At 46.6% G+C, this 17,458-nt stretch overlaps 4 protein-coding genes across 4 annotated transcripts; 3 read left to right on the top strand and 1 right to left on the bottom strand.

Moving 5' to 3' along the window:
• Positions 1-803: 803 nt before the first annotated feature.
• On the top strand, positions 804-3,189 carry CONPUDRAFT_74635 (uncharacterized protein; the record flags this gene model as incomplete). Its single annotated transcript, XM_007772345.1, has 8 exons — positions 804-862; positions 1,002-1,100; positions 1,527-1,747; positions 1,844-1,970; positions 2,006-2,201; positions 2,329-2,633; positions 2,784-2,974; positions 3,038-3,189. 8 exons carry the CDS (start codon positions 804-806, stop codon positions 3,187-3,189), a joined length of 1,350 nt encoding a protein of 449 aa, XP_007770535.1.
• Positions 3,190-3,618: 429 nt separating this feature from the next.
• CONPUDRAFT_74634 (uncharacterized protein) lies at positions 3,619-4,570 on the top strand (the record flags this gene model as incomplete). The annotated part of the gene is made up of 5 exons (XM_007772344.1): positions 3,619-3,738; positions 3,761-4,060; positions 4,199-4,305; positions 4,339-4,414; positions 4,466-4,570. 5 exons carry the CDS (start codon positions 3,619-3,621, stop codon positions 4,568-4,570), a joined length of 708 nt encoding a protein of 235 aa, XP_007770534.1.
• A 4,183-nt stretch (positions 4,571-8,753) lies between these two features.
• On the bottom strand, positions 8,754-9,460 carry CONPUDRAFT_74633 (uncharacterized protein; the record flags this gene model as incomplete). Its single annotated transcript, XM_007772343.1, has 2 exons — positions 8,754-8,858; positions 9,128-9,460. 2 exons carry the CDS (start codon positions 9,458-9,460, stop codon positions 8,754-8,756), a joined length of 438 nt encoding a protein of 145 aa, XP_007770533.1.
• A 2,712-nt stretch (positions 9,461-12,172) lies between these two features.
• CONPUDRAFT_155807 (uncharacterized protein) lies at positions 12,173-13,396 on the top strand (the record flags this gene model as incomplete). Its single annotated transcript, XM_007772642.1, has 1 exon — positions 12,173-13,396. One exon carries the CDS (start codon positions 12,173-12,175, stop codon positions 13,394-13,396), a length of 1,224 nt encoding a protein of 407 aa, XP_007770832.1.
• Positions 13,397-17,458: the final 4,062 nt, after the last annotated feature.

Below are 17,458 nucleotides of genomic sequence, written 5' to 3'. Positions count from 1 at the left end.
CCAGAGCATTGTAGCTACAGTAACTGGAGCATTACACATGTAATAACTGCAGTATTGTAGTTGCAGTGGCCGGAGTATTGTGGTTCAAATGACCGGAGTGCTATACCTGTGGTAACTACTTTATTGTGGTTGCAGTGGCCAGAGTATGGTGGTCCAAATGACAGGAGCATTATAGCTAAAATAACCGGAGCAGGACGGCTTCAACAACCAGCGTGTTGTAGCTGCAATGGCCAGAGCATTATACCTGAAATGGCCAGAGCATTGTGGCTGAAATGGCCAGAGCATTATACCTGCAATGGCCGGAGCATTGTATTTGTACCTGAAATACTCAGACCATTATACCTCCAATAACTGGAGCATTAAAGCTGAAAAAACCGGACTATCATTGACATTCTAAATGCACAAGGCTGAACATGGAGGTATGTTTAGGTATCAACAGCATTTCCCAGGTCTGTTTGGCAACATGTGTTTGGAACATTGTGGTTTAAGGACAAATACCTGTGCAAGACATGGATCATGACCATAAGTGGTGTTATAATCTGCATCTCACCAAAAGAATCAACACTACTATATATTCAACTGATTGATCCAAAAGGTACATTACCAAGAGTGGGATGGTGTAGCTTGTCAGGGGTACATAGGACTCAACCAGTATGATACCCCATGGATGAGTAGTGTTGTGAGTTGGGTGATCCTAAGAAGAATAAAATATGACTTGGTAAGCAGTAACAAGCAGGCAGAGATGAATAAATACACTCCAATTTGCTTTGAAGCAAGGCCTGTAAAGATAGAGGTAACCTGCTATGAGGGTGGTAATGTATAGATTGAGGCAGAATGAGGATATAAACATTTCAGCAACAAGGTACAAGTTGAAAGTACTCTTGTTGGCTGTAACTGGGAGGTTACTGTAGATTATAAATGCAAAGAAGCTAAGCACTGGGCTACAGCTAGTTATTCAAAACTGTATTATATATTGTGACATACTTGACATTCCCAAACAGAGTATTACAGATCCAGCCATACGGTAGCAATGGAATGGAGTATATTGCAGTAACAGTAATGCAGCTTGATCCACAGGACTTTCAAATTAAATATCCACCGTGAGATAGTAAAAGCACCTGTATTGAATATGCACCCACAAGCTGTCTACTCGCACTTTGGAGGGCATGTGTATTACTGCACCGTGCATTATTGTCTTTACTCATGTACACGCAGCTAGATAACTATTATATATCTTTGTGGAGTTCACCACTACTCTTATGGATGTGAGGGCTGGTTATACTTAGACATCAGACCTTATTTTTGACTACGTTCCTTATGACCACCTCTTGATTCTTGACATTGTTCCGCTGATGCCTCGCTTTTGGTCAGCACGTGTCTTTGATCAATGTCCACGCAGGATTGTGCCTGATCAAGTACTAACGCGGGCCTGACTCCCGCGCAATTGTCCTCACCACTCATCATCCGCAGCAATGTCCCAATGCACCTCCTGTTGTGTCTGAACTTTGCTCTTCCCACTTACACAGATGTGGCAGACACCCCACAGGCTGGAGACCACAAAAACCCAGGACCACCAAGGCACACAGGGAGGCGGATACCTTCCAAGATGCAATAGCAGTGGCACATCACTCGTCACAGGTACTCAAGCAGGAACTGGTTGAGCATGCAGATGTCAATGCTCTGGAACCACTAGACTTTGGGAAACCAATGGATAAAGATGACCAGCAAGAATGGGACGAGGAGCCAGGTCAGTAGGGAGGGAACAACAAGATTGGAGAAGATGATATCCAGCACCAGGTATGCTGAATTGCATTAGACTATAATCTTTTCAATGTGGCCTTAGGGTACTCTCATTATCGCAGCAAGACTTGCCTGAGAGAGACACATTGTTTACTGGACAACATAATCCAAGTCTGGATGAAGCTGCTGAAGGAGATTTTAGCAAAGACAATAAGTTCTTCACACATCTTGTGCACACTCAAACACTGTCTCCATCCATGCACAGGGAAGAAGAGGAGGAGGAGGAGGAGGAGGAGGAGGAGGAGGAGGAGGAGGAGAAGGAGGAGGAGGAGGAGAAGGAGGAGGAGGAGGAGAAGGAGGAGGAGGAGGAGAAGGAGCAGGAAGGGGAGCAGCTATACGTTCAAGATGTCCTCAATGAAGTCCTCCACATTCCTCTTGATGATACATTAAACTTTTCAGATGTACATAAACAAGACTTCTTTCACGATGAACTTCCCTGTGCATTCAATGATCATCCCAGCATTCGCAATGTGTACAAATGTGTATTTGTTCTTTGTTGTACACTACATAACCCATATGCCCGCCCAGTCTGTCCTCAAAGAATTCTGTAACACCATCACCCAGGCTGCCCAAAACAATCCTGGCCATGAGTATCCAGGCTTGACAGACTTTGCCTGTACAGTTCCTACAGTGCTCAAATGGCTGGGCCTCTCAATGGACAACTTCATCATCCATCTATGCTTGTGTGACATTTGCTGGGCTGTCCATCATCCCTCCACTCTAGCTGAACTCGATTCACCATCCTGCACTGTTGAAGACTGCCCCGGAACCATCTACAAGGAGAAGTGGCTTGCAGGTGGCAAGATCAAGAGAGCTCCTATCAAGTTTCTTCTGTACATCCCTCTTGAACATGCTATTCAATGACTTCTGCTACAACCTGGCAAGTGGGAGCAGTTTTAACACTGGCGTGGGCCAGACAATGAGCCCAGTCCTGTTCCTCCAACACCCGAGACTGGATTTCAAGCCTTCACTGATCTGTTTAGACCCATGGCCAACGTTTATGATGGATGGGGCTGGCAAGCTATTCAGGCAGGACTCGAGAGGCAACACAGAGGAGAGTTTGGCATACAAGACATAGACATGCACAAGCTCAATCAGCAGTTTGTTTCCTTGCCATGTGGCCGTGTCCTTCAATTCAACATCAACTGGTATGTTCTACATCCATTCCCTATCAGTACGTGCTCAACCATGGAGTGTCTAAGGTTCCAGGCAACCAAATGTGACTGCCATTCAACAGGTGCATACTATGTTGTAATTTGCAACAACCCGCACTCTATTCATTACCTCACTGAAGAAATCATACTCATCATGGTCTTACCCGGTCCACACAAGCCCACTCTACAGCAGCAGAATAATGTCATGGACGAATTTGTCAACAGCATCCATTGACTCAATCAAGGCATCAACTTCAAGGTATACAATCACAATGAGCTCAAGCCTGTTCACACCCATTTATGGATGAACTGTTTGGACCTTCCATCAGGTTGACGTACAGATGGCTATCAAAGTCACTCGCCCAAACTATTTATGTGCACAGACTGCTGTGCTATGTCAGTTTTGCTTGTGCATCCCTTCTTCTTCAATCCTGCATGTCAAGAAGACTGGAGACATGTCAAGTACACTTTTTGATCATGTGACAATGAAGTCTCAACTCAAGTCATTCGACAACACCATGGAGTATTGTGGACACTGATTAATTACCTCGCAAGATGGATGCCCACAGGCAGTACTGTCATTGACTTCATGCACTGCGTATTTTTTAGTAAGCGCCCCTTGCAATGCCGCAAGTAAATGTCAAGTTCATTGTTTCCCAAAGCCATGGTCAAACACATCACAAGGGTGATCATACATGGACATGGACTCCTCAACTCAACACGTCATACTGAACCTGTTGAGTGGCTTGAAGAGTTCTTTGATAACTTGACATGGCCGCATGAGGTGACATGCCTACCTCCCTCAGTATGTCTCTCATGATGTTCACCTTACTGTTGATCTCACCACCGGCAAGAAGTTGCACAGCAAAGGTTCTATCAAGGCTGACCAATGGAAGAACCTCATCTCTGTTCTCTTTGTTGGTCTTTTTGCAGCTTGGGAGCACAATGGTATCATCTCCGACACTGATGCCCCTCCATCTGGAGTCCACACCACTATTGCCAAGACTCAGGCCAAATATACGGCAGCCACGCAAGCACGACTGCGCAAACATGCCATCACTCAAGATCTTCACACCGCCCCGGAAGTTCTCGATCAGCTTTCGAATGTCAAGCCTGATTGTAATCTCCAGCGACACTATGACATCTTACTTGAGTTCTCAGTTGCAGTTCACATACTTGGTACTCGCCAGATCTTGCCTGACAATGCTCAATGAGGCTGTGCAGCATTATCTTGATCCACCCAGGCATGGGCATCCATGCATCTGCCCCTGACCCCCTATTTCCCCTTCGGCCAGCACTGTGAAGAACAGTTATACAAGTGCAGCCCAACATATGGCCACTGGACATTTCTGTATGAACATAACAGCAAGTTAGCTTGAATCAGGCACAATCATCACAAGGGTGGTGAACTAGAGGTTATGCTCATGCAGCAGTGGTGGGCAGTTTTCAACTACAAACTGGTATGGTCATGTCATAGCTGTTGAACTAATAGCAAGTTGATATCTTTCTAGCTCTTACAGCTTGAAGCACTGCCTGACAAAACTTCTGACAATGAAGACTCCATCAAGTTGCTCCAGGAAAGCCTCAAAGAGCAATCAAAACTCTATGGTGCTTGAGCCTGGCAGCACAATCATGTTGAAGGACTTGAGTTATCATTAGTTGGGCAAAAAGTTAACATTTGGACCCTGGATCAATTGCTGTATGACAGCCTAGTGAGAAGGGGGAGGCCACATTTAAGTCTGTGGGGAGGTCACCTAATGATGCCAAGCAAGAATAAAGCCTCCTGGCATATATTCTGCCCAAAAAAAGCACTGATCTTGTTTGCATGATAAGTGTTCACTCATATTCTACAGTAAAGGGACTCAGAGAGTAGCATGTGGATGGCTGTGTAGAGGGCTCTGCCTGAAGACAAATGAACAAGATGTGCATCAGTGATGACTTCAGTGGAGCATAGGTAGGACATGAAGAAGTCTTGCCATAATGTAATAAGGTCTGAAGCAGATGAACTAACATCTCAATCTTAGAATTGGAAAACCTTATGCCCAGTGAAAACACACTTTGCCAAATACCATCAGATTTTATAAATAACCCTCACTTCTGTCCAGAACTGTTGACTTGGAATCTGGAAGTCTATCTCACGGTATCCCATGAGAAAAGACCCCACATCTAAGGCAAAGATAGCAGATCTATAGAAGTCAGCTAGATAAACTGACATAATAGCTCTAGATTGCATTGCCTGTACTGCAATTAGATAGATGTTATGCATGCTACAGTTAAATTGGTGCACAGTTGTCAAAAATGCCTCCTGCTAGCCCTAACTCAGACAAACAATGCATTATTTATCACATTTGTTTTTGACATGGCCAGGCTTTGGCCTTATCTATTACATAAGCAGGCACATGACCAAGCATGTGATGGGTCTGGACCATAACATCATATGACGCAAGGATCACACAATATGGTGTGCTTGTATTACTAAGTACTTTGTATTCCTAATTAGGCAGGAGCCTTACCTTTAGTTACATGGTCTGTGCACAGCTGCCCAGTAGTATATAAGACTGCAATTGATGACCCAGAACTCCAAGAGAGTTCTTTTGGAATTTCTCCTTAGCTCTGTTCATAAACCTAAGTCTCCAGTTCTCTCCTTGAGGCATCTACTTCTGTCCAAGCCCCATCTAGGGTTAGGGTTAGTTCATCTCAATCTCTCCTCTCCCGTTTGCATGTGCAGTGACTCCCCTAGTTAAGGGTTGCTCACAACAGTAAAATTAGGGCAACATATCCGCTGCCATTAGATTGGCTGTAATAGAAACCTGCACTTCTGTTACCACCTGTTGGTCCCGCAGAAAAGAGCCTATTAGGCTTTCCACCAGCTGTGTCCTTCAACAACTCTGCATCCTGATGTTCCCACTGAAGAAAAGCTAGCTGCAATGCTCCTTTGACAAGGTGTACATTAGTATGACCACTTACACATCCCTCTCTAGTTTCTTCAACTGCACATTCTAAAGTAAGTGCAATCCATTGAGCAGCTCACTCAACAAAGCACGAAACCTCTGTATGTTCACTTACAAATAGATTATTCTAGCACATATCTGCACAGGTACTAACACAAGCAATGTCAGTTATATGCATGTTTGATAAACAAGGAAGATGAGCTCTGTTTTTCTACTAGTGAAACTTGTACCATCTCTCCAGGTATATACAACCTTCCTTGCAAGCAACTATTTGTCAGAGCATGCAATGGCATACTCCACTTGCCAGAACATCTTAAAGGGCCTACCACCACCAGGCTTGAGCCACTAATACTGTGTCTGTGACTGATATCTTGTCTTTACTGGCAGCAGAGCTTGTTGTTTGATGAGACAACAATGGGTCAAGCACAACCCAGACATGTGGCTGCAGCTGGCTGGAGGTGGTTACATCTTCAACACCTTTTATGCAGCAACACCCTCACAGCAGACTGCACCCCCTGGTGTTGCAGCTGATTTCAGACAATGTTCTGGTGTTTCTCATGCATGCTTGGCCATGAGAAGCACCCATACAGCTCCTCAGACACATAAGGGAACACTTCAGACTGATGCTCATTCTCAGGTATGTTAATTTAGCTTTTACCATGATATTATAATCTATAACACTTGTTAGACATTGCCTTGTATGCCTCTGTTGAATGAGGACAACACACATGAGCTCACCTCCATGTGAGTTGGTATTGGCTCAGATCCATACTCAGAATGCCAAGGTGCATGTCTTGAAGGAAATAACTTTGGCTGAATGGCTGATTAATATTCTTGACACAGGACACCTTCACTGTGGAATATGTTTCTGTCAAGGATGAGCTTGACAAGTGCAAGGAGCAGTGTCAGCAAGCCAACAAGCTGCCACCAGAAGTCAAAAACAAAGAGCATGCATGCAGCTCAGAACCCTCCTGTTAAGAGTGATCCATGTGGTGGTTATCCCAACAGGTGAAGCAACAACCTGACCAAAGAGAAAGAGCCTGCAAAGGAGGAAGACAACCAGATATCAGAACTTTCACTGCAGAACAAAGTACACAAGACTGCAGGCTACACATACAAGGATCTACAAGTTATGGAGGAGCAAACCACCATTGAGGATCTCCAGAATTTGATCAGATTCATCAAACTTGATATAATTCAGAATTAGTTGATACTTTAGCTTCACCAATCCAGTAATTTTCTATTCTCTGTCACGTGATGATTGACAACACCACTCACCATAGAATGACCTTGGCTACTTGTAAACATCTTTGCCATCCTCCTACCTCCATCAATAGCCTCACCAACAATTATTCACTCTGGATAATACTGAAGCTTCTCATGAAGAACCTGACTGAGGATCAGTACAAAACAGTGTATGATATCCTCAAGGAGGAACTACCTGACCTCAAAACCTTATTACTCTACTTGACCAAGCAAGAGCTTGTGCATCTGAGCAGTGTCAAGGGATTGGAAAATGATATGTGTTCCAATACATGTATTGCATACACAGTGTCATTATCATCTCTGGACAGCTGTTTTGTCACGAGTGTGCCTAGCAGGGGAATCTTGCAAACCCAACCCAACGGAGCTAAGGGCTTTGTTATGTAATTTTTTAAAAGAAGGATCACCTTCAACAGTACCAGTGCCAATAGATCCCAACTGGAGGATGAGAACAGAACTAGAGGGAATGTGCTACAGAAATCTATGTTGCGCTCCAAAGCTTCAGAGGCATGGGAGAATAACTCCACAGGGTTGGAGGTAACCAAAGAGGTCCAGAGGACCTGGAGGACCTGGAGGAAAAGCTAGAAAGGGAGAAATGTAAGTATGAAGAAATGTAAGTATGAAGAAATGTAAGTATCATAAAAACAGTAAGTAATGTAACTACAAAATACTAATATGTAAGGGAAGATATTCAAAGCTACATAGTCAGCTACAAGATCTTGGAGACTGTGGGAACATACATTGGAGGGAGTGTGAGTAAGCTAAGATACGCTAGAACAAAGACAAGCAAGAAGCTAAGTATGATAGAAGGGAAGTATGGAGAAGTAATAAGAAGCGCAAAACTACGAAGACTGTGGAAAAGTAGGTTATAGGGAGCATAGCAACATGGAAGGGGAATGTAGAAGTCCGGAGGAGAACAGGAGGTGACCAGAGGTCAGGAGGGAGGACACAAAGGTCAACAGGAATGATCTGAAGATCCAGAAGGGGTGTCAAGACAACAAGGCACTGAGGTGCAAGTCCCAAGTACAAGTCCTAGTGCATGCTAAGCACATCAGAGTGGAGTGGAAGTCACAGAAGACATCCGGAGGAGGGCAGGAGGATGTGGAAGAGGACTAGAAGTGACTGAAAGTGGGACGGAGTGTCCTAGAGATGATATGAAGTTGGCATGGAGTTTATGACTAAGAAGTCTTCTGATGATGAGCAACTTACAATACAATGCTAATGTGCCCTCTTTGAGGCTCTGGTCCTCCAATGAGGATGTTTGTGTGCATGCCAGTAGCATCCTCAATGGCATTAAGAATAGGCTGCATAAACAATGGTAAATTATTGATAGCCCTGTTGAATGATATCAGAAAATACAACAAAACTTGTGTGTGTGGACCTACAACTGTTGCCCCTCAGGGGAAGTATCAGTTGGCGTGTTGAGCACAGTGTGCCATGCGGCCACATCTTGCTCATGAGATGCTTTTGCTTTCTTGGCCCACTCATCCTGCTGCTTCAAGGTTAACTTACGGAAGTGCAACTTGGTGAGCTTTTTGCAGAACTCTGAGTGATGTTTCTTGCTCAGTTGCTCTTGCTCCTTTGCCTACTGAGCTTCAAAATTGGGCTTGACAATTGTAGAGTAGTGCTCCTTTAACCAGAACTGAGTGGCCAAAAGTTTCTTGGGCTTCATCTGAGGGACACCAGACATCTGCTTGATGAATTGAGTTCAGACAGTGTTGTCCTTGTTGCTAGGGTAACTTGGTGGTCTGGTGATTTCAACACAATAGTCAAGCCAGTTTTTGATCAACTACAGAACAATTAGAAGACCAAGAGAAACAAGTGCAAGAAACAAACATTCCAATCTCATTGCTTCAATCTTGCATCTTTTCTAAGTTTCCTCAAGGGAGGAGAGCAACTTGACAGTGTGAGGGTCAAAATCAATTGGAATAGGGTTGGAAACTTGTTTCACCAGGGTACCAACTCAAAATACTTGTTGGTGACTGTCAACGTAGTTGCAAGTGTGGATGTAGTTCTGACTGTGTGCAACACAATAACCCTCAAGCCGTGATTTGAGGAGCTTTCAAATGGTGACCATGTCCATAAACACTTGAGGAGCTCCACATAGTAAAACAGGTTGTTAGGGCTGTGTGGAGGGGCAAAATGGGCTATGTCATTGTCAACACCAGTTGAAGCATCTGGGGCCTCAGTGACACCAGATGGTTTGCGGTTTGGATTGTTGCTGGTGTTGGCGCTGGGGGTGCCATTGCCATCGGGAGCATCCAAGGCAACAGCCAGGGTGCCGCCACCCATGGGAGCATTGGAAGCAACAGCTGGAGTGTCATTGCCGTGTAAGGGATGCGCTGTGCATGCACCTAGATGGCTCCTGCGCCACATCTCGACCGCTTCGACACCTTTCGCCACGACTTGACCTGCCTGCTTCGACTCGACCCTGACCATTATCAACAACCATCCGTGTCATACACTTTATCTCGCATTGTCCCTCTGGCCTCAACATCTCGCTTGGACTCCTGACTCCACCTGCAGCAAGATCTGTACCTAAATTCTTTAGTGCTCTTTTCATGGTCTCTGCTTATCCCTGACATCCACTGCAAACATCATGTACATGCATTCCTTTGACTCATAATCTCTTCCACTCATAGCTAGCTTCAAAAACATATAAATATTGCTTGATGTTGTAGTTAATCTGCATTGAATTCAGCCCCACTTTCTCTCTCAGAAACCTGAGTTCAGTCCAAGCCTCTCTCCTCATATTCCATCCCCTCTATTCTGGCACTTTGCTTTCGTATCCCCTTCGAACTTGTATTGCATAGTCTGCCTGCTCAACAGCAGGCTACCCTACAACCAGCAGGAACACTGGAAGCAACAGTTGAGGTGCCTGCAGCAAGGAATGGGGTGCTGTTGGTGCTGAGAACATTCACAGCAAGGGTGGGGTCCCACCATCATTGGGCACACCTGAGGTGGTATCCTGTGCATCCCTGTTGGCTGGCACCTCAGTAGCCAGTGGTGATGCCTGCTCAGGAGCAGACACAGGGTTCAAAAGGTTGGTTTTGTCACTAGCACTTCATAGTAAACAAGTATATATAGTAAAGTACAGGCAGAGCCCACCTCATTGAATGTACGTGTAAATGGCAGGTTGTGGTGAATACAATGGGAGCACAGAGCAAGTGAGGAGAGGAAAAGCAGAAAAGCAAGTGCTCAGAGGCCAGATGTATGGTCCATTATGCTATTGCACAGCAACATACAGACTGTCCACATTTAACAAGTGCAGCTCTGAAAGTATTCACACCACTGAACTTAGCAGACTGCTTTCAATCTTCTCATTACCACTTACAGCTGATAGATTGGGCTCATCGCACCCAAAAATGGATGTTCTCATGGTCAAGATCAGCTTATCTTTAGAGTCCATAGAATCCATACAACTGCCATATCTTCCTTGACAACCACAAAAATAGCCTGTGCTTTTATGAGATCCACAAATTAACCCAAAGTGGCACCTCTGTTGCCTGTACCTCACCTCCTGAAAGGATTCACAAAATCCTGTCTGTCCACAAAGATGCGCACGGGCTCTCCACGGTGCTAAGCAACACGTCGTGGTGGTACCTCTTAGATCCAATTGGGATCTGGGGTGATACCGCTCCTATAGACTAGGTGCAACCCGCGTAGCCAATCTTTCGATAGTTTTCTCGAGTGAAACGCGGACCCTTAGGGAGGTTGCTCGACCAGCCCCGGTACGTCGTTCCTGACCACAAAGCCTCCAAAAGCTGTACTAGAAGGAGTCGTGGTGTGCAGGTCTTTGAGGACCGCTTTAACCACCGGTCTCTACTTCGTTCGAACCTCGGGATGGTGGCACTCGCTAATTACTGTCCTACTGTCCTACAAGAAGTGCGCCTCACGAGGACGCGGCCGAAGCCAAAGAAGTTGAACTATTGTAATGAGGTGGCGGTTAGCCAATCAGGGACCTCGCGGTATCCCCTGCCTCGCGCTTTGCCACCCGGCCTAATGCCCTGGTACGTTTAAGGGCCTAGTGCCCAGCTCTTACGTAAAAGGTATAAACGGGGTCCCGAAAGAAGCCGACTCTCGGCTGTACGTAAAGTTGTCTCCGGCGAATACGCCGCCGGAATGCAGCAAGGTTGGTTTAGGGGGTAGAGGGGAAGTGAGTTCTTTTGTGAGCGACTCCTAAGGCGCGAGCCCCAGAAACCAACTACACGTAAGATCTACACGAAGAAGTAGACGACGAAGCCCTATACAGGACAACGCCGAGAGGTAAAGGCGGGGATGAGGAGTGTTGACTGCTCGCCGACGTGGCAAGACTAGGCAAAGGACTTTTAGGAGGGAATCCCACAAGAACTCACTTAGAGTCTTGGGGCGTAGATTGCTCAGACTATATACAAGTACATGATGTTTGGTTGAGCCAAACAGACTAACTAATATGGTAACGACTGTGTGCGCACAGACCAAGCAGTGCGAGGTACTACTACTAATGGTAAAGGAGTGACGTATGTGTGATGTCAGTTATGACGCGTTGATGACGCGTTTGTGACATCATGATGATATTATAACGAATGTCCGGGAATGTCATGGAATGATTAAGTAAGTTGGTAATGTATAGTAGCCGAACCGGGTCATGTGACCGGTTATTGAGGTAGCCGGTCATGTGACCTATTGCACCAAGAAGTGAAGCTGCAACTTCAGCGACGATGCGTGAAATGTAGGTAAATCGTAAGTGTCATGACTGGTCATGCTGTCGTGAATGCGATCGCGACAGTACAGGCCATGGCAGTCCCACATTGGGTCAATCTGCCCAATCGACGTTCGCGCCAGCAACAACACAGAAGTCACCTGTGCATCTTGTTGTCTGGAGTATCTCCTGTACTTTCTTTACTATAGTCAGGTGTGGGGAAAGGCTATTGGCCCCAACCGAGTCACAGCGGCCCGACGCTGTTTACTTTACTTATCCTTTTATATCATCCTTCGTCTTGAACACTCGGACTGTTACGATCAATGCCTCCTCCGACGACCCCCTATGATGGGTTCAACCTCGAGCAGACAGTAGCCATCTGGAACCAGCTGAATCAGATGCAGACCCGATTCGAGTCAGATCTCAGCGATGCCCAAGATGAGCTGCACGCTCTGGACCAGCAACGCATAAATGCGCAGACCCTTGCCCAAGCTCAAGCAACCAAAATCACGCGCTTGCAAGGACAGTTGGCGGCATACCAAGCCATCCAACATGCGCAGCCTGGTCCGGCTGCTATCGAGAAGAAAATCATTGGGGTAAAGGACCCCGGCGATTTTGACGGAGAGCCTGGCAACTTTGCTCCCTGGAAGAGCCGAATGGGGCTATGGCTTTACGCCAACGCCTCCGCGCTGCCAACAAACTTTGATAAATCCTCTGCCATCCTCACGCGGATGAAGGGCAAAATCCCGGCCAAGTGGGCCCAATACCACATTGATCTGTACAAGGATGGTACAGAACCATGGCCTACCGAGAAGGAGATGCTCAGGCTCATCTCGGAAGCCTTCCTTCCAAGCTCAACAAAGGACTGGGCAAGGAAGAAGCTGTTGGGTCTCCGCATGGGAGAAAGGAGAGTGGAGGAATGGCTGGCTGAGTTCTTCATCCTGAAAGAACAAGGCAAGGTGGAAGATGGTCATGCGATCGACCTGCTCATCAAGAACATGAGCAACCCCATCCGGGAAGAGCTCTACCGGGTGGGAGGTCAACACGAGTCGGATCTCAAGAAAGTGTACGCCGCCGTACGCATCATTGGGATCCGAATCGAGGAGTACAACATCGCAATCGGGAAGAGGAGGGTCAACTACGAACCGAAGCCGTTGACCTCAACGACAAACTATCGGGCACCGCCGTACATGGGCGAACTGATGGACATCGGGGCGACACAAGCGTCGTCTAGTAGTGGCCCTAGAGGAGGGTGTTTCACCTGCCAAGGCCCGCACTTCGCGCGGGACTGTCCTCAAAGGAAGGGAGGCGGCCAGCCGCAGCAGCAGAGGAGAGGAGAAAGTCGCCCACAGCAGGGCGCCACGGGTTTCCAAGCCCGTGCGTTATACGACCCCTACACAGGTCAAAAGATTGAGCAGCCTCAGACAGCAGAGGCACAAAACGGTAGCAATGCTACCCCGTTACGGTGGCAAGCAGCCACAAAGGACATGGACTTCGAGGCCGCCAGGGCCTATTTTAAGGACTACGAATCTTTAAACGAACAATGAGCTCCGATGAGCGGGGTAATCGGGACTCTACAAACCATTCGGACAGTGTAGCATTGAAAGACACTTCTAATTATAATAGGTACCATGTACTCGGTGAGTGTACGATAGAAGACCCGGAAGCGGACTTAACGTCCCACCAGGGCATGCATACCCAAGGGGGGTCTGAGATCGCGCAGCGAGAAGTAAGAAGTAGGGGAGTGCCTAGTATTTATCCTCAGTCAGACGTCGCCCACGCAACAGTAGGGGCTAGCTCCAGAACAGATCTAGATGTCACTGGGGACAGCTGGAAGCAGGGTGAGACCTGTGTGGCCCCCGCTCCGGTGACCAGCCGATGTATGGAGAGTTCCAAGGCCCCTGAAAACGAAAAACCTCGCGATGATCAGCTCGGCGGTGGGAAACCCGTGCTTAATTCCCCGTTAGAAAAAATACATAAAAAATTAGCTACGATAGACACTATATCTATAAAATCCCCGCCTGTACAATTGATACGGACTTACAATATGGACAGAGAAATACTTATGCCCGTGACTGTGCGACAAGGAAATCACGAGATCGCTTGCTCAGCGTTACTCGACTCCGGAGCCACTGGGCTATTTATAGATTGGGATTGGGGCAAGAAGCAGGGCTTCAAGTTCACGAGGAAGGAACACCCCATCACGGTATTCAATGTGGATGGCACCAAAAATACGTCAGGAAGCATCACGCATTCCTTGGAGCTTGTGATCGAATACAAGGGACATAGAGAGAAGGCGCAGTTCGAAGTAACAAAGCTTGGGAAAATGCCCATGATCTTAGGGTTCAACTGGTTAGCGCACCATAACCCTGAAATCAATTGGGAAACCGGCGATGTCAAAATGTCCCGGTGCCCTCACAACTGCTTTGAGCTGTGGCCTGAACCCAAGTGGAGGAAGATGGAAAAAGACTCGGAGATTGATTCTGCCGAAACTATCTATAGAATCATCCGCAGGATCGAGGACAATTTGGACACCAAGAAAGTGGAAACACAGGATGATCCCGCAGCCTTGGTACCTCCGACCTTACACGAGTACTTATCGGTATTTTCAAAAATTGCATCGGAACGTATGCCAGAGTGAAAAGCATGGGATCACGCTATTGAGCTCATGGATGGTTTTACCGCCAGAAAGGGAAGGCTTATTCCCCTTTCGGAAGAAGAATTAGGAGAGATCCGAGAGTTCATCAAGGGAGAATTAGATAAGGGCTATATCCGGCCCTCCAAATCTCCGCAGACTTCTCCTGTGTTCTTCATCCCTAAAAAGGACGGTAAAAAGTGTATGGTGCAGGACTACCGATATTTAAACAAGTGGACGGTTAAAAATAATTATCCAATTCCGTTGATTTCGGATTTGATAGATCGGTTAAAAGGAGCGAAGCTGTTCACCAAAATGGATCTACGTTGGGGTTACAACAACGTACAGATCAAAGATGGGGATCAGTGGAAGGCAGCGTTCACCACGCCTCTGGGCTCCTTTGAACCAGAAGTAATGTATTTCAGATTATGTAATTCACCCGCTACGTTCCAGAACATGATGAACGATATACTGGGCGATATGGACGATTGTGTGGTTGTATATATAGATGATATATTTATATTCAGTAAAGATGGCGACAGAGACGCCCACTTGAAAAAAGTAAAAGAAGTCTTGCAGAGGCTCAAAGACAACGATCTGTTCATAAAACCAGAGAAGTGTTCATTCTCGGTAGAACAAGTAGACGTTCTAGGATTCTTGGTGGGAAAAGGAAAGGTGGAAATGCATTCGGACAAAGTCGAAGCAATCACCTCTTGGCCCGCACCCAAGAACGCAAAAGGAGTAAGATCGTTTATAGGCCTAGCAAATTTCTATCGCCGATTCATCAAAGACTTTGGCAAGATCGCTAGACCACTGCATAACCTAACAAAAAAAGATGAGAGGTGGGAGTGGGGAACAACGGAGAACGCCGCATTCAAAGAGTTAAAACAGGCATTTACCTCAGCACCTATACTCGCATTTCCAGACAACAGCCGTCCAATGAGAGTAGAAGCTGATGCCTCTGACTTCGCGACTGGAGCGGTACTCTCAGTATTATTAGCGGATGAAAAGTGGCACCCATGTGCCTTTATATCGCACGCCCTGACTGGAGCAGAGCTTAATTACCCTATCTATGATAAAGAACTGTTGGCTATTTTAAGAGCACTACAAGCTTGGCGCCAATATCTGGAAGGATCGCACATAAGGTTCGAGGTTTGGACTGACCATGCAAACTTGACGTATTTCATGGAAAGCCAAGACCTTAACCGACGTCAGGCACGCTGGTGGCAGTACCTTACCAGATTTAATTATGACCTTATTTATAAAAAGGGATCTTCCATGGGAAAGGTCAATGCCCTGAGTAGGAGAGAGGATCACGCAGAGGGCGTGGGAGAAGAAAACAAAGGGATAATGGTGCTGCCGCCATTCAAAAATGTAGACTGGCATAGCATACAAAATCTCAAGCTGAAGGCTATGGACGTAGTCTCAGCGATTAGACAAAAATCTAAAAACATCGACATAACCCTTATAAACGTCAAAAACAAGGATATAGAAATCAGAGACGGACTCTGTTATATTAATAAAAAAATATTCATGCCGCATGATCACATATTACGCATGCAATTGCTAGACATGCATCATGACAACCCGAGTGCTGGGCACCCTGGTGTAGAACGCACGCTGGAATTATTACAGCGTAATTATTGGTGGAAGGACATGAAGGACACGGTACAGGAGTACGTCGGGGCGTGTCAGAGATGTGGAAGAAACAAGGGCACGGGGAAAGCACCGGCGGGTAAACTACAGCCGCTGCCCACGCCTACAGGCCCTTGGAAAGATATTTCAGCCGACTTCATCACAGGGTTACCAAAATTGCGAGGGTACACAGCGATACTGGTTGTCGTCGACCGATTTAGCAAGGAAGCGGTATTTATACCCACCACGGACAAAGTCTCTTCGATAGAGCTATCCTGTCTCTACAGAGACAATATTTGGAAGGACCATGGTCTACCTGAAACAGTAGTATCAGATAGAGGTCCTCAGTTCGCAAGCGAGTTCTCACGAGAACTTGCGAAGGTGCTGGGCATCAAAAATAATTATTCTACGGCCTATCACCCACAAACCAATGGACAAACGGAACGAGTAAACCAGGAACTGGAAAAGTACCTTCGCATGTACTGCTCAGACCATCAATCCATGTGGGCAGATTGGTTAGCGCTGGCGCAATTCGCGCACAACAATAATAGAACCTCAGCGACTGGTCAATCGCCATTTGAGGTTACTAGAAGTTATGCGCCTATAATGGGAGTAGAACCCCTAGAAGGGAAGGTCAAAGCAGTGGCTAAGACAAAAGCAGAAATGGAACAGACCCTAGAGGTCACGAGGAAGGCCTTGGAGCGGACCAAGGAGAGGATGAAACAATCCGCAGACAAGAAAAGAAGCGATGCGCCTGAATACAAGATCGGAGATGAAGTCTGGTTATCTTCATCCAATCTCAATCTTGTAGACAGACCATCTAGAAAACTAGCGGAGCGCTGGCTTGGACCATACTCCATAACTAAATTAATGGGTCCAAACGCAGTAGAACTGCGACTCCCGTCTCATATGCGCTGTCACCCAGTAGTGAATGTAAGCCGCATCAAACCGTTTATCGATCGTCTCGACGGACAACGTACCGATCATCCGGGTCCTACCGAAGTCAACGAGGAAGGACACGCCGAGTACGAAGTCGAGAAGATCGTAGACTCTAGACTGCGCGGGCGCAAATTACAATATCTAGTCCACTGGAAGGGCTATAATGACGATGCAAGGACCTGGGAACCTGCATCTAACTTAACGAACACTCAAGCTAAATTAAGGGACTTTCAAAATAGAAGATCCTCAGCTCCGCGGAGGATGCGGGGGATCAACCCTAACTTATTCAACTCGCTATTTGAACCACGCGAAAACGACACAGAGGCTGAGCCTGAACTCCACTCACGGCTCAACGAATTTGTCAATGAGGACATTGGAGCCGTAAAACGGGGGGGGGGGG

This window comes from Coniophora puteana (assembly GCF_000271625.1).
Source record: "Coniophora puteana RWD-64-598 SS2 unplaced genomic scaffold CONPUscaffold_9, whole genome shotgun sequence".
NCBI classification, from domain to species: domain Eukaryota; kingdom Fungi; phylum Basidiomycota; class Agaricomycetes; order Boletales; family Coniophoraceae; genus Coniophora; species Coniophora puteana.
This window is presented reverse-complemented; position numbering and strand designations above follow the sequence as displayed.